The sequence below is a fragment of the Mandrillus leucophaeus genome, unplaced genomic scaffold (assembly GCF_000951045.1).
Source record: "Mandrillus leucophaeus isolate KB7577 unplaced genomic scaffold, Mleu.le_1.0 Scaffold167, whole genome shotgun sequence".
In the NCBI taxonomy this organism is placed as follows: Eukaryota; Metazoa; Chordata; class Mammalia; order Primates; family Cercopithecidae; genus Mandrillus; species Mandrillus leucophaeus.
In genome coordinates, this window is record NW_012101665.1 from 3,725,151 (window position 1) to 3,743,158 (window position 18,008).

The 18,008-nt window shown below is 41.3% G+C and overlaps 1 protein-coding gene across 2 annotated transcripts in view; it reads right to left on the bottom strand.

Annotated features, from left to right (window-relative positions):
- Positions 1-18,008, bottom strand: part of SLCO5A1 (solute carrier organic anion transporter family, member 5A1) — a 155,424-nt gene that overhangs the window by 18,929 nt on the left and 118,487 nt on the right. For both annotated transcript variants that reach the window (XM_011976498.1, XM_011976499.1), the window contains one exon: positions 11,662-11,860. In XM_011976498.1, the coding sequence (XP_011831888.1) occupies positions 11,662-11,860 (199 nt within the window). The remainder of the gene's footprint in view (positions 1-11,661; positions 11,861-18,008) is intronic.

An 18,008-nucleotide genomic window follows, 5' to 3' on the forward strand; every position in this document is an offset into this window, starting at 1 on the left:
AAGTGCTTACTATTTATGCATTTTATCCCATTTTATCCTCCCTATAACCCTAAGAGATAAGTACTATAATTGATCACATCTTAATGTTGAAGAAATTGAGGCACAGAAAGGTTAAAGAATTGGCCAAGTATCTTACTCAATCCTCACATCAATCCAACTAGATAGATACTATCTGTAGTCTCACCTTAAAAATGTAGAAACCAAGCCCAGAAAAGTCAAATAACTTGCCCATACCCAGACAGCCAGTATGTGGCAAGGCTAAGGTGAAAATCTAGACTGGCCAATGTGAGAGCCACAGAGCAAATGCTGCAGGCATGCAGAGCACGTAGCATGACGCCTGTAACTCAGCTGCTCTGAAATATCAGAAAACCATGCAGTATTGAGAAGTAGATACATCCCCAATAGCTCACCCAGCAAGAAGGTTGTGTGTGCATGCAGTTGCGTACACGCATGAAATACACGATTTAAAACAGCACCTCAGTGAGGTGTTCAGAAAGAATGCAAACTCTGACATAAATCATCTAGATCTGATTCAGCTCCACTCCTTATTAACTGATGAGTTTGGATAAATCACTTAATTTCTCAGGTTCTTTAACTAAAACATAGATAATAACATAAACAGTACAGGGGTGTCGTAGGCATAAGACATGTGTAAGTGCCAATCACACTGAACCAAACATATACCTTACAAAGACTCCTCTCTTCACTGCCACTCCCTTCGTCTTTCTCTTTACTGACTTGAAAGGGGAAAAAAGCCACATGCAAGTCTTAAAATCATGCAGAACGAGAAACAGTTTTTACTAGGCAGGCCAGCCACATACTGTTGAGCAGGTTGTACACTGAACAAGGGCACCCAGCCAAGGGAGCAAAGTTAAAATGTAGCTCACACCCTGCTTGAAGAAAGGATTCCATTTTTGTTCACAAAAGGTATCTGCTACTCTAAAAGTGGCACGCCTATGCAGCTGCACCACCCAGTAGTGTTTTCATTAAGTCATTCTAGACTATATTCCTAGGACTTGGGAAACCAGAAAAATTCTCCATGGAAACTAGGTTAATCTTTTGCTACAATTTATAAACTTCCTTTAAAGTCAGACTGCAAATACTAAAACAACTGGGTCCTTGCCACAGTTTCCAGCACTCTTAATCAGGTCACTTGTTCTAGATTGAATAAGTAAGAAAAGGTGTACTGTAATTCAGGGATTCGATAATAAAGATGTAAATTTTCGTCGAGTTCATAAGAGTTGCAGCCTCACTATATGAGTAACATCCCTGAACTGAGATAGGTGCCAGACATTCATTCATCTATTAAAGAAGAAAATGGAATTGCTCTGCATGATCTAGAAGGAAAGGGAGTAGAGATAAGAAGCTAACTTTTTTCAGCATATTCAAAGTGCTAGATTCTGTGCTAGGAAATATGAGAACCTTCCCGATATCATTCTCATTATCAAAACTACAAATATTTGTTTAAAATATTCACATGATTTAAACTAAAGGTTGCCAGGCATGGTGGCTCACATCTGTAATCCCAGCACTTTGGGAGGCCGAGGCAGGCAGATCTCCTGAGGTCAGGAGTTCAAGACCAGCCTGGCCAACATGGTGAAACCCCACCTCTACTAAAAAATACAAAAATTAGCCGGGCATGTTGGTGGGTACCTGTAATCTCAGCTACTCAGGAAGCTGAGGCAGGGAGAATTGCTTGAACCCAGGGGGCGGAGGTTGCAGTGAGCTGAGATTGTGCCACTGCACTTTAGCCTGAACAACAGAGCGAGATTCTGTCTCAAAAATAAAAAATAAAAAACGAAAGGTTGAGGATGAGAGGAGGAGACATTGACTTCTCTCTTTTTTTTTTTTTTTAACCCTTCTGCACTACTTTAATGTTTTCAATCGAATGTATGAGTAATTATGCTGGTAACCAGGAGAGATGAACTTTAATTATGCTTGTAACCAGGAGAGACTGACATTATCACCAGTTTTAAATATGAGAAACCCAAGACTCAACAAATATTATGTAACTTTTTTGCAAGGTCACACAGTTAGAAAATGATGGAGCCAGTACTTGCCTTTGAAAACAATACTGTGTGAGACAAATGAGTTTGAGGGGATGGAAGAAAGAAGTTTAGAAAGTTCACTCTTCATAACTTCATCTGTAACTAACATGGGCCACTCGGCTGTCTGCTAAGAAAAACAAGACCGGGGCATGATAAAGGACTTGAAGAAATGGGTTCAAATATAAAAACAGAGCCACCATCATGGGCATGAGAAGGAAAGCTGACTGAGATGAAGTAAATGGATTGCTCAGCAAAGATGAGGGCCTGCTAAGATTGGAACTCATAAATTTGTAATGGAGCCAATCAGCACAATTATATAATTTTTCCCAGGAGTGCTGGGCAAGCCCAGCCGCAGTTGATTCCAGATGGATGAGGCAGGTGTGGTGTTAAGCCGGGATTTTAAGAATCTTAAGGAGACTTGCTGTTTAAAAGCAGGTAAGACATGGACTGTGCCTTCCGTTCCCTTCTGAGAACACACTTGAAATAAAAGCAGAGTAGGGTTAAAAGGAAAGTGTGACACCAAACTTCACAAAAATGGCAAGTAGATAGGGATGGGTTTATGAGAAACAGGCAGAGGCTGCCTTGGAGGAATAGGAGCCAGCCTGCCCGATCAAATCTCCATGGGTTCTGAGCTCAAAGTGAGCAGATGCGACAGAGGGCAAAAGTGAGAGGTGGAGAAACCACTGTGGGCCTCCCTGGAGCTCTAAGGAAGAGAAAATTGCATCGGTGAGCCCTTCCATTCTCATTTATCCGTTCCCTCCCATCTCCAATTTATGGCCCAGACATTCTTCAGGACGTGCTTCTCTAAGGAAACTGGAAGAAATGTAAAAAGCTAAACTTCTACTCTAGATGTTGACAACTCTGAATAATATCCCCTCATTCTTGGATTTGAGGTAGAGGGAGAGGAAAGACACCATCTGAGATATGCTAGGCTGAGTATTGTCACCTGCAAAGCCCAGAATAAACAAACAGAAAAATTGATTCTTCAAAACAAAATGATAAAATGCAAGGCACAAAAAAAACAAAGTTAAAAAAAAATCATAATTGTATGTGCAGAGAGATCTGAGAAGACATTATTCCATAAAACAACACCAGAATGCTATGAAAAGGGAACACTCAGAACACAGCAAAGAAAAAAATCCTCAAAATAAAAAATGTACATAAAGATAGAAAACAAGGCTTAAAAAAATCTCTCAGAGCAAAAGACAAAAGCATGCAATATGAGAGAATAAATTAAAATTAAACACACAGGCAACCAGTCCATACGTTCCAACATCTGATTAGCAGGAGTACTAGAGAACACAGGAAAAAGAGAAAGAGTTTAAAAAAAAAAAAAAGACGTGTTGCATTAAAAGGGTTCAGAAAGTGCCTAGTACAATGAATGAACAAAGCCCTATGCCGAGGCACTCACTCATTCATTCGTTCATTCATTCATTCACACAACAAATATCGTACATGTTTTAGACGGTGAGGATGCAACTGTTATATAGATAGCTGGGCTGGGCATGGTGACTCATGCCTATAATCCCAGCTACTCAGGAGGCTGAGGCAGGAGAATCGCTTGAACCTGGCAGTTGGAGGTTGCAGGGTTGCAGTGAGCCAAGATTGTGCTACTGCACTCCTGCCTGGATGACAGAGCGATATTCTGTTTCAAAAAAATTATATATATATACAGCTCTACAAACTGTGCCCAAGGAGCTCATATTTCAGACAGATGGGACAAAAGCAAAGCAAATCATTAAATGAGATCATTTCAGATAATGTTAAGTGCCATGAGGAAACCATGGAGAAATAATGTAATCAAGAGTGGGGGAACAGTGGGCTCCCCTAGATTGGGCAGAGATGGAAAGCCTCTCTGAGAAGGTGGCATTGGGATTATAAGAAGCCTCCAGCCATGACAAAATCTGAAGGTAAAGCATTCCTTATGAAATTTCACACCACCTTGAAAAAAAGTATTCTGAAAACTTCCAAATAAAGTTAGCTACAGAGAAATGAGAACTAAGGCTGAAATTACATTTCTTTTTCTTTTTTTTTTTTTTTTTTTTTGAGACGGAGTCTCGCTCTGTTGCCCAGGCTGGAGTGCAGTGACTGGATCTCAGCTCACTGTAAGCTCCGCCTCCCGGGTTCACGCCATTCTCCTGCCTCAGCCTCCCGAGTAGCTGGGACTACAGGCGCCTGCTACCTCGCCCGGCTAGTTTTTTTGTATTTTTTAGTAGAGACGGGGTTTCACCGTGTTAGCCAGGATGGTCTCGATCTCCTGACCTCGTGATCCGCCCGTCTCGGCCTCCCAAAGTGCTGGGATTACAGGCTTGAGCCACGGCGCCCAGCCGAAATTACAGTTCTTATCAGCAACAGAAATGCTAGATGACAAATAAAGCAATGGTTTCAAAGTCCCCAGAAAGATACTTTTTTTATTTTTACTCGTTTGTTTTAATTCATTTTTTTAAACTTATTTTAGGTTCAGGGGTACATGTGCAAGTTTGTTATATAGGTAAATTGTGTGTTAAGGGGGTTTGGTGGACAGATCATTTCATCACTCAGGTAATCAGCATAGTACTCAATGGGCAGTTTTTCAATCCTCTCCCTCCTCCCACCCTCTGGTGTTAGGCCCCAGTGTCCATTGTTCCCTTCTTTGTGTCCATGTGTACTCAATGTTTAGCTTCCACTTACAAGTGAGAACACACGCTATTTGGTTTTCTGTTCCTGTGTTAGTTTGCTTAGGATAATGGCCACTAGCTCCATCCATGTTGCTGCAAAGGACATGGTCTCATTCTTTTTTATGGCTGCATAGTATTCCATGGTGTATATGTACCACATTTTCTTTATGTAGTCTCTCATTGACGGCCATTTAGATTGATTCCATGTGTTCGCTATTGTGAATCATACTACAATGAACATATGTGTGCATGTGTCTTTATGGTACAATGATTCATATTCCTTTGGATATATAACCAGTAATGCGATTGCTGGGTTGAATGGTAATTCTGTTTTAAGTTCCTTGAGAAACCATCGAACTGCTTTCTACAATGGCTAAACTAATTTACACTCCCACCAGCAGTGTATAAGCATTTCGTTTTCTCCACAACCTTGTCAGCGTCTGTTATTTTATTACTTTTTAATAATAGCCATTCTGACTGATGTGAGATGGCATCTCACTGTGGATTTGATTTGCATTTCTCCGGTGACTAGTGATATTGAGCATTTTTTCATATGCTCGTTGGCTGTGTGTAGTCTTCTTTTGAAAAGTACCTTCTCATGCCCTTTACCCACTTTTCAATGGGGCTGATAATTTTTTAACCTAGAATTCTATGCCTGCTTAAACCACCACTAGAGAACAAAGATGCTTTAATATGCTCACAGGCTCAGAAAGACTTCCTTCCCATGTACCCTTTCCATGGAAGTTATCTAAGGTTTTTTCTGGCAAAATGAGGAGTTACCAAATAAATAAACAAACAAAAACTAGTGGATACAACTGAGGAAACTTCTGAAAGGAGGACCCAGGGTATAAGTTATGTCAACTGAGCAAGCAGTCCAAAGTGAAGCAGGAGGATGGAGTTCAGGGAAACAGGAAGATTCAGTAAAACAGAAAGCATGATTGAGAACTTAGAAAAACATATGGGCATGATCAAGGCAAGCAGCAAGAGAAAGAAGAGGCGCTTAGACCTCAAGGACAGTAATACAAGAAAGATATGGTCCAACTATGACACCATTTTAAGCAAATTCCCATCCCTTCTCTACTTAGGTAACTGCTCCTTCCCTCATACTCCCTGTTTTCTGGAGAAAATGAACCAAAGGCTCTGGCTCAAAAGCACCACACATAAAGGAGAAGTTCAGTGAGATGCTAGAATGATGACAGGGAACTTAGGTAAAAGCCTGCAAAATGAACAGTGAGGACCCAGGCCCATTCCCCCGACTCTCAGCTCTAGGATGCCAGCAGCAAGGCTTACAACCCTGTAGTCCTCCCCAGCAGGGCCCCAGCAGCAGAGAAAGGAGCATCTGTCTCTTGAGGAACTGAAGCACCTCAGAGGTAAGCCCTTGGGTCCTGACACTGCAGCACCCTGATGAAAACTCCAGTTGCATCCACCTTCCACAGCGAGACCTACCAGATAACAAGCCCTACCCTCATACACACACAGCAACTGCTCAGCTTTTTTAGTTCTCATTCTTCAATACCAAGAGCACGCTAAGGATCACCAGAAATTTGAACAGAGTTGCTAACACAATCAAGACAGCAAAATAAACAGAAAGTAGGCTCTCATAGGACACAGAGACAAATTAGGAAAGAAAAGGAAATCTAAATAATGTTGGAAAAGTAAGAGAAAATATTCCACTCATGAAGCAAGATGGTTAGAAACAAGGGACAATCTGAAATCAAGCAAGAATTTTGAAATTAAAAATATGATAGGCTGGGTGAGGTGGCTCACGCCTGTAATCCCAGCATTTTGGGAGGCCAAGGTGGGCAGACTGCTTGAGCGCAGAAGTTCAAGACCAGCATAGGCAACATAGAGTGACCACATCTCTACAAAAAATTATCCCAGTGTAGTAGTGGACACCTGTAGTCCCAGCTACTCAGGTGGATGAGGGGGAAGGATCACTTGAGTCCAGGAGGCAGAGATTGCAGTGAGCCATGATCGTGCCACTGCACTCCAGCCTGAGTGACAGAGCAAGATCCTATTTCAAAAAAATAAAAATGACAGCCAAAATAAAGAATTCAACGAGGACTTAGAAGATAAAATGCAAGAAATCTTTTTAAAAAGTAGAACAGAAAAGGACATAAGAAATGATGATAAATAATAAGGAAAGGAGGATATGAGAGTAATTTGGCTGTGACACCTGCCACCACATTGATTATCAGAGTTGATTCGGCTGATCTGGCTGAATAGACGGGTGTCCCCTGCCTCCCTCACCGCTCCACCTGTGTCCCTCCTGAAGCTGCACACTTGGTCAAAGAGGACAACCTCCTCTGATAGAGGAGGATCATTCTTTGGTCAAAGGCATACAAAAAGTTGCCAGTACCTCCAAGCAAGAATAAGAACAGGAGAGATCAATGAAGGGGAGAAAGAAAAAAATGGCAAGGAGAAAAAAGAAATTAAAGTTTAAAAACAGACCTATAAAATATAGTCTCCAGACAGAAAGAGCTCACCACGTGCCTAGCAAAAAATCAAAATGATCCATCTCAAAACACATCATAGTGAAATTCTGAAATACTAGTAATAAAAGGAAGCTCCCAGGAAGGAAAAATACATCTCCTACAAAGCATTGGGAAAAAGAAAAGCCAGACTTCTAACAAGAGCATTAGAAATTAGATGACAATGGGGCAAAAACTTCAAAACTCTGAGTAAAAATGACTCATCCAAAATTTCAGCCAAATTGGCAATCAAATGTAACAGTGTGTATGTGTGTGTATATGTCTATATATAATATTTATCAATATATATAATAAAAAGTCTCCCAAAAAAACAAAGTTACAGCCTATACAGCCTTTTTGTAGCTACTGGAGGTTGTGCTCCATCAAAATGAGGGAGTAAATCAAAAAAGAGGACTCCATAGAGTCCAAAAAACAAAGGATCAATACAGAGAGAGGCAAAGGAATTCTCAGGATGACAGCCGGGCAGCCAGCCCAGAAACATTGTGTCCAGATGAGAGTAGGGGGACTGTGGGCCCTGCATGGATGACTCCAAGGAGTGGGCAAATGGAATCGTGAGCTCATCAAATAGGGGGAAGGTTATGTTGAGATATTTTTTGAGCTCTCAGAGGGTGTGGGAAACTAGATGCAGATTCAAAGAACACAAAGTAAATGAAAATAAGGTAATTATTAATTCCAGAAAAATCAGTGTTACACAAATAAGGAAATCTAATCACGATACTGTAAACCAAAAATAAAATTCTAAGGCCCCCCAACCAACTGAATGGACTTCCTCCTCAGCCAGGGCTCTTTTAAAATTTAACCTGAGATATCAGTTCAGACCAGGAAGGAAAGTGGGGAATCTGGCATGCCTCATTATACCTCTCCAACATTAACATCAACACAAACTTGAAGTCTGATAAGAAACATTTCATAGCCTATTCTCTCTGAAGCCTGCTACTGGAAGGCTTCCTCTGCAAATAAGAACTTGGGTCCCCACAGTCCTTCATGTCAACCCAGACATTCCTTCCTATGGATCCCAGGTCTTCAGATAAACTCAACCAATTGTCATCCAGGAAATTTTTTAAACTACCTATAAGCTGGAGGCCCCTGCTTCGAGCTGTCCCGCTTTTCTGGACCAAACCAATGTACTTCTTAAATGTATTTGATTGAAGTCTCATGTCTCCCTAAAATGTATAAAACCAAGCTGTACCCCGACCACCTTGGGCACATGTTCTCAGGACCTCCTGAGGGCTGTGTCCCAGGCCACGGTCATTCATATTTGGCTCAGAATAAATCTCTTCAAATATTTTACAGAGTTTGACTCTTTTCATTGACAATCCATATGTCATAAATTTAACATGAAAATACCAAAAAAGGATTTGACCACAATTTGTAAAGTGAAGTTCCTCATTTGCCAAGCTAGGAAGTCACAAATAACACCTTAGTTTGATTAATTTATATAGTATTTCTGAAAAATACAGAGATACATTGCAAAAGAAACAGCTAAAAGGAATTTAAAATTATTGCCCCTGCAAATCAGAGTTAGTCATAAGACTACTGTGTTTTTGTTATGAACTTTTTAATTCTATTTATGTTCTCTAATTTTAATAAAAAAATAATTTGATAGAAATAGAAATTATTCTTAATTTATTAGTGATGACTAATGACAAGAGCTAGCCTTCAGTGCCTCACATTAGCTGAGAGCTTTACACATGTTACATACATAACCCTTGCCCACAACCTTCTAAGATTGTTGCTAACATCACCCCAATTTACAGAGGTAGATATTGAGGTTTAGTGTTAAGCAACCAGCCAAGCGGAGTCAAGATCCAAATTCTAATTCCACTCCAGAACCTGAGTTCTTATTCTATACTGCTTGTCCATTTTTGAAGACTTTATTTTTTGTGCCATCCTATTAGGCACTATCAAGAAGCCACATACCCAGTGCACGCATCTTACGCATACACACACCGATGTCTTCTGGTAGAAAAAATAACCCCCAGGACAAAAGATGGCACAGAATTCTATAATCTAAATAAACTCTGATTTGTTATTCCTTCTCCTCACCCCCAAACATTCTAAATTGGCTAGATGAAATCAAAGCTTTTGTTATTCAAATGCAAAGTGGAACATTTTATAACATAAAACTCCACTGAGAAACAAAAGGACACAGAAGTGTTTCTTGGCACCAAGCACCAAAACTTGGCCAATGAAGCTCTGTTAAATGAGCAGATCCTAACAAAAATACATGTAGTTAAGAAGTAAAGGTTGGCTGGGCACAGTGGCTCACGCCTGTAATCCCAGCACTTTGGGAAGTTGGGGCGGGAGGATCATTTGAGCTCAGGAGTTTGAGACCAGCGTGGGCAACAAAGTAAGACCTCGTCTCTACAAAAAATACAAAAACTTAGCCAGACATGGTGGTGCATGCCTGGAGACCCTCTCTACTCGGGAGACTGAGGATAGAGGATCCCTGGACCCTGGGAGGTTGAGGCTGCAGTGAGCCATGAGTACACCATTGCACTCCAGTCTGGGGGACACAGAGAGACTCTGTTTCAAAAAGAAAAGAAAAAAGAAAAGAAATAAAAGTTAAGGTTTTCATAACTCTCACAGAAGAGCTTTCCACCTTCTTTTGGTGAGGCTGTGGGGAAAACAGCACTCATATCCATTGCTGGTGAGGGCAAAAATTGGTACAACACCTGTGGAGGTAATTTGGTACTATTTATTCAATCTCACTTCTGAGAACTTATCCTGTACATACAGAGCACACAAGAGAAGTGATAAATGCCTTGAAGTTATTTATTGCAGCATTGCTTTTAACAACTAAAAATTAACTGGGCACGGTGCCATGTGCCCATAATCCCAGCTATCTGGGAGGCTGAGACAGCAGGCTCACTTGTGACCAGGAGTTCGAGACCAGTCTGGGCAACATAGTGAGACATAGACATAGTGAGACCATGTCTATAAATAAATAGATAAATAAATAAATAAATACAATTAAAGATTAGGAACAACCCACTGCCCACCAAATGGGGGCAGGTTAGACACAAAGTGGAATATAATGGAACGCTATGCAGTGGTTAAAGGTAGTACTTATGGGCACAGACACTGTAGCCAGATTGCTTGAGGTTAAGTCTTGGGTTCTGGGCAGTGCCACACTGGAGGCAGCCACCCTGGATGACAAGATTCTACTGTGAAATTCTAAGGGATTTTGTCAATTGTTTGTTTAACACAACTATTTTTAAAAATTAAATTATATGAACATATAATTAAATGATATTAAAGACAAGGATAATAAATACGTAAAATTCATCACCTTCTAATTATTTTACTATTATCTATGCTGTTGTCTAGGCTATTTAAGTGTATTCCACCTGTATGATAGAAACATTATACAATGGTGTGTGACTGAGCACCTCCTCCCAACTCAGTGTTCAGGGTCGACAAGTTGATGACGTGAAATCATCCACAGGGGTGTATTTACATCTCAGAATTGACAAATGCTACAAATCAAGGCTTTTGTTTACTTTTTACTTTTTGTATAAATGGGTTACCACTATGTTGCCCAGGCTAGTCTTGAACTCCTGGTCTCAAGTTATCCTCCTGCCTCAGCATCCCCCAAGTGCTGGGGTTACAGGTCTGGGCCACCGCACCGGCCATGAGCCTTTTTTAGAGAGCCATTTAAACATTTGTCATCAGTCCACTGGTTACATGTGATTGGTACCTCCGTTTTGCTATCTGTAAATTCAGGATGATAACAGTACCTATTTGATAGGGTTATTGAGAGGATTCATGGATTAACATATGTCAAGCACTTAAGAGAATGCTCAGCCTGCAATACAGTCACGGTAAAGGGGAGTTATGCTTCAGATTGTTACTACCAATACACAAAGATCTCCAAGCTATATTGTTCCATTTTTTAAAAGCTCAGCAAAGCATGTATGAATGCTCTATTTTAGATACAAAAGAGGGACAATTGAAAATACATATCCACAGTGTCTTCAATAAAGAAGCCTTGGAAGGATATGCAAAAAATGAATGAAAGGGGTTACCTGTTTCATCTTCGGTTGGAGGAATGGGAAGAGCTAGGTGGATGGAGGACTTGAGTAAGAGCAAGAGGTTTCAACGTACCTTGTATTTCCATTGAATTTTATGTTTTTGAGCTACAGAAACACATTCCCCATTCAAAACATTACAATAAAAACTGAACAATTTTCATTAATCCAATGAGCACTTCGTCCTCATCTGATGTAATTAAAATGCTATGAAAGTCCCTCTGTGAGGGTCAGAAGGGGCACAGAGGAAGAGGAGACCCTGGCTTCTGCTCTGCAGGAGTGCATGCTCCACTTGGAGAGGCAGAGCACACAGAGAACACACAGGGAGAACAGCTTGGAGGGAGGGGTGCGAGTCTGACTGCAGATGCACAAACACCATGGGGCTTTGCACCTCCATCATGCAGATACGACGCGGTTCTTAAGAGGTACTTACCCTGTTGTATAAGGGATGTTTATGCCCCCTAGATTAATGCTTTCACATCCAACAATAAATAGGGTTGAAAAACACAGTAAAGACACACCACTGCAGATCATTGCTAGTTTTGCAGATTCTCTGGCACCAAGTTTCAATTTTTTGATAATGTAGCCTCCGAGGACAATACCAACACCAGCACTGGGAACGATAATAACCCCTGGGGAGAAGAGAAGGAGAGGATTAATTTGAACTCATGTACACTATTATTCATCTTATCTATTCTCTCTCTTGCTCAGTAGTACTAAGGTAAAGAATCAAAAATTACTGTAATCAATACATCTTCATTGTGTGTAATTTTATAGTATAATATTATTTTCAACACATACAATCAACAATGGACTCACATCCAGATTTCAATAAAAACTTTTATACAGCAATAAAATAAAGACAAGCAACCCATTACAAAAGTGAATAAAACTTGAGTAAGTTCTTCACCAAAGAAAAAATCCAGACAAACAATAAACACGTGAAAGGGGGTCAACCTCATTATACAGAAGGAAATACAGATGATGCACCTAACATAGAAATGATAAATACTCAGGCGACAGGTACCCTAAATACCCCAATTTGATCATTACACATTCTATGCATGTCACAACATTCCACGTGTTCCTCATAAATATGTATGAATGTAATGTATAAAATAATTTTTTTAATTTGAAAACCACAGTGAAATACCACTACACACCAATCATGTTGGTGAAAATTGTAAAGTCTAACAATACCACACGTTAAAGATGGAACGTAATGGGAACTCTCAACACATTGGCAGGATGTAAATCTCAACACTCACTTTGAAAAACAGTTTGGCATTATCTGGTAGAGTTGAAGATATACACACCCTGTGGCAATCAATTCCATTCTTGAATCTATACCCTGAAAAAACTTGTGCACGTGGGTACCAAAAGAAGTGGACAAGATATTTGAAGCACTGTAATAGTAAAAAACTGGAAATAAACCAAATGTCCATTAATAAATATATCATGTATAGTATATCTATATAAAGGAGTGCCTCTATACACTCATTAAATGGAAAGAAACATAGCTACATACAGCTTTGTATGATGAATTATACAAAGACAATGATGAACAGAAGGAACCAAATGCAACAGAATGCACATGACATGACTACGTTGATATGAAGTTCAACAACTTGTAAAATTAACAGCATTGTCTGGGAATGTGCAAACAGGTAGTACAACTATGAAGAAAAACCAGGAGTAATTAACACAAAAGCCAAGATAGTATAGGGATTCATGGTATCAGGAAGGGATGCAGGAGGTTCCTCTGGTGCTGAAAATACTTCTTGCCATGACCTGGGTAATAGTTACTGCTGTGGTCTGAATGTTTGTGTCCCCAAAAAGTTCACATGATGAAATCCTAATCCCCAAGGTGATTAGGAGGTGGGACCTTTGGAAGGTGATTAGGTCACAAGAGTGGGAGGCCTGATGAATGGGATTCGTGCCGTTATAAAAGAGGCCTGAAAGAGCTACCTCACCTTTCCATGTGAAGTTACATGGTGGGAGGTCACATGTGAGAAGACAGCCTTCTATGAGAAATTGGGCCCTCCTTCATCACACAGGGCCAGGGCCTTGTTATTGGACTTCCCAACCTCCAGAACAGTGAGAAACAAATTTCTGTTGTTTAGCATTCACCCAGTCTATGGTAATTTTGTTACAGTTACCTGAATGAACTAAGGCAGTTACACTGTGTTCACTTTATAATAATTTCTAAATTATGTTTAATGTACTTCTGGGTAAGTTATTTTTCATTGTAAAAAAATAAAGAAATTGGCCAGATGTGGTGGCTCACACCTGTAATCCCAGCACTTTGGGAGGCTGAGGTTGGCAGATCAGTTGAGGTCAGGAGTTTGAGACCAGCCTGGCTAACATGGCAAAACCATGTCTCTACTAAAACTACAAAAATTAGGCAGGTTTGGTGGTGCACACCTGTAATCCCAGCTACTGAGGAGGCTGAGACAGGAGAATCGCTTGACTGAACCCTGGAGGCAGAGGTTGCAGTAAGCCAAGATCGTGGGGCTGCATTCCAGTCTGGGTGACAGAGTGAGACTCCATCTCAAACAAATAAAATAAAATAAAGAAATCATTATGGTGCCTGCCCCCAAGAACCTTACAATCTAAAAGAGAAACAAACAACTTAATAGAAATTAGAATACAATAAAATAATTATACGAAGTGTAGGGAGAGAGTCTTCCCTGAATGAAATCTGGGAGGGTTTCACACAAGTGGCAGTATTTGAGTTGACTCTCAATAGGTGAGACAGAATCTGCCCAAAGGACCAGCACAGAGACTATCCTACACAAAGAAAATATCTGCACAAAGAAAATACATGCACAGAGGCATGAAATAATGAAATTGAGGATTCAATGCAATACAAAATATTGAGTATGGAAAGGAAGCAGCTGGGAGGTGGAAAGACCTGGAGAAGAGAGTTAGGGAAAACGGAGACCATGAAAGACCATGGAAAGGAGCTCAGGTTGTATTTCTGATCATAGAGGCCGCTGAAGAATTCTGAGCTGCGGTTGACAGGATGGAAGCTCTGTATTACAAAGATCAATCTTGAAACGACATGCAAGACAGCTTAGATGGGGTCAAAACTCAAGTCAGAGAAGTGGTCAGGGGGATGACTGCAAAGGTCCTTGTGAGCCACAGTAGGGCCCTACAAAGATGGCCCAATAAATTAGATAAGGACAGGGAGAGAGGAAGGATGACTACATGACACCAGATGAAGGAAGAAATCTGGAATATGAGGAGGAAATGTGTGAGCAGAGCAGCTCAATGGCCCCCATTGTAGACTTGTTGATTGTGAAGGGCCTGAGGAACAATCAGGTGAAATGCCTCACCCAGTGTGTCTGTGGGCTGCAAGATCAACAAAGAGCTGGCTGGGGGATTTATAGCCAGGAGATGAATTCATGGCATAAATGAGATGCTCCAACAAGATGGTGCAGAGTAAGAAAACAAAAAGGCCAAAACTAACATCCAACATCCAGAAGAGTGCCAATGTTAATGCGGTATCATAAAAAGGTAAGCCCACGTAGCAAGTTGAAAATGGACAGCCACAGAGGGTGGAGGAAATGTGGGAAACAAAAATGTCAGAAGCCGGAAAAACTTGGATTTTGGATTCAGAAAGACTGGAGTTCAAATTCTCACTCCATTTTTTGTAGCCATGTAATCATGCAGGCTTCCTAAACCTTCTAACTCAGGATTTTTTGCCTTGTCATGGAGATGTATTCCTTTTACCTTAGCCTTAGAATGAAGATTACAGGAACTATCTATAAGTAGACACAGTACATAGTATTTGGTACATAATATAAATTGTAGCTATTAATTAGCCAGGCAAGATGGTGGGTGCCTGTAATCCCAACTACTTGGGAAGCTGAGGCAGGAGAATGGCTTGAACCCAGGAGACAGAGGTTGCAGTGAGCCAAGATGTGCCATTGCACTCCAGACTGGGCAACAAGGTGAGACTCTGTTTTCAAAAAAAAAAAAAAAAAAAATTGTAATTATTACCATTACAACTGTGCCATAGAAAACCAAGGAGAGAGAACAGGCATGGTGGCTCATGCCTATAATCCCAACACTCTGGAAGGGTGAGGCAGGCAGATGATTTGAGGTCAGGAGTTCTAGACCAGCCTGACCAACATGAAGAAACCCCGCTCTACTAAAAATACAAAAATCAGTGGGGCTTGGTGGTGCATGCCTGTAATCTCAGTTACTCGGGAGGCTGAGGCAGGAGAATTATTGCTTGATCCCAAAAGGCAGAGGTTGCAGTGAGCTGAGACTGCACCATGGCACTCCAGCCTGGGTGACAGAGTGAGACTCCATCCCAAAAAAACAAAAGAAAAAAGAAAAGAAAAGAAAACCAAGAAACCAAGAAGAGAGTTTCAAGGAGAAAATAGACAACAGTATCAAATGCATTAGAGAAGTCCAGTAAGAAAGACTGAAGTGAGACAATGTGTCACTGGACGTCTGACAAGAGCAATTTTAAGAGTGTCACGCAAGTGGAAACCAGACTGTGATGGGCTGAGTAGTCAGTCATGAGGCCCTAGAGTTTGAGAAATCCAGTCAGCTCTTTCTAGAACTTTGCATGTAAAAGGAAGAATGGATATGGGTCTAGAATTAGACTGGGACCAGGGTAGGCTTGGGGTTTGGAGGGTTGTATCTGTTTGCTAGGATGCAGAGAGGACTCAAGCATATTTATATACTGAGGAAAATAAACTAAAAAGATAATGAATGGTTGAATGTGGAGGGGAAAGTTCAGCTAATGACAACGCAAGATCCTTGAGAAGTCAGGATAATATAGAATTAATAGCACAGATAATCAACTTAGCCATGAATGGGGGAGAGAGACTCCCTTCTCTGGGCTAGAACAGGGGATAAATCCGTGGATGAGTAGTAGCTTTACAATGTTAGTTTTTCTGTTTTATTTTTCCATTATTTTATACACATAATGTAATACATATTTTAACAAAACAGTTGAAAAACATAGAAAAGTAGGAAGGAAAACAGCAAAGTAGGAAGGAACAAAAATCCACTGATTGCATTCTGGCATATTTCATTGCAGACGTTTTTCCTCCTAGAATTCATAACATGCTGCAGATTCATTTTTTATAGCTTTGATTTTTGTTGGGGTTTTTTTTTTTTTCTGTGCAATTGAAAACAAAACCACCTCTTAGAAGGAAGAGATATTGAGAACTTTAAATGTGGCCAAGGGTTGGAAAAACCATGGTGGGAAAGTGAAGGCAGCACTACTAAGAATATGTAATAGAGGGTACTACGGATCCAAACTATATTGGACACCAGAAGTCTGCAGCTGCATTCACGTGCATGGTTGCATGCTCCTGCATGTTCAACAACCCGCAAAAAGAAGCAGAGGAAGATTGAGCTTAACTTAAAGTCAGTTTTGCCTGGCAGCCAGTGTTCATCCTGTAATCCTCACCAGAGTCCTATGAAATCGGCAATGGCTTTTTTTTTTTTTTTTAGACAGAATTTCACTCTTGTCGCCCAGGTTAGAGTGCAGTGGTGTGATCTCAGCTCACTGAAACCTCTGCCTCCCAGGTTCAAGTGATTCCCCTGCCTCAGTCTCTCAAGTAGCTAGGATTATAGGTGCTGGTCACCAAACCTGGCTAGCTAATTTTTGTATTTTTAGTAGGGATGGCATTTCACCATATTGGCCAGGCTGTTCTCGAACTCCTGACCTCAGGTGATCCACCCACTTCGGCCTTCCAAAGTGCTGGGATTACAGGAGTGAGCCACCGCGCCCGACCCGCATGGCCCATTTACAGATGAGGAGATTGAAGGCTCAGGAAAGTGACCTGCTCTACAGTGCGCAGCACAAACAGGGGAGTTTGGATGGAAACTGACGTTTTCTGTTCCCAGCCCCACGCTGAGCCCACATTATCACAGCTGTCTCTTACACCCAACAGGTCCCTGGAATCTTATCCAGAGCTCTGGGGTGAGATGAGCTGGCGAATAACGTACCCTCCCCCAAAAGCAAACGTACACATGCTATCAATGTGATTAATTTACCTTTAGAATGAAAACGTTTTATTCATAAAATTTCCATTTCAACTAAGCAATTACGGAGTCTCAGACACTGTACTACAGCCTCAGGATAACAACAAATCTCCATGCTGGTAGCTGAGTCATAATTAAAAAGCAGCATAATTTATTTGATTATGCATCCTAGTTAGCATTAGGCTCTCAAACACAGAACATTTGTCATCAGTAAATATGAGGGCACATTAAACAGAGTGAAGACCCTTGAAAATGTTCTTCGGCGCCCCCGTCATCTGCATCTCGCTGCACTATCAAAACAAAACAATCTGACCACTTATTTACGCGAATATGGACATTGCTTGGATCTCCAGTCAGAGAAAGATCCAAAGTTTGCTTTGGAGAATTACACGCGTCTTGGGTCGAGCAGCGGGGATGGGATCGGACAGTTCAGGGCCTTCTTACTTCCCCCTACTCAAAGCCGCTGGCTCCAGGTACAGCAGCTCTAGTAGTCCCGGTGAGCTTATGGAGGGGCTGGGAGTCAGTTTCTCCATCCGCCACCACGCGACATCTAGGCCTCCCCGCCTGCCCACTCCCTACTGGGGGTGGAAAAAATAAATATAAATGATGGGTTCTCCTGGCAGAAGTTACGGTCCTGCCGGTCCTGCCGCTAGCCCTGTCTGAGCTCAAATTCACGTCCCTGGCTGGTGCCCTCCTACCCTTCCCTCTGTCCCCAGGCCCCAAAGAGTCTCAGCTCGCCCCTCCGCTGCGCCTCTCACCTCTGCGCCT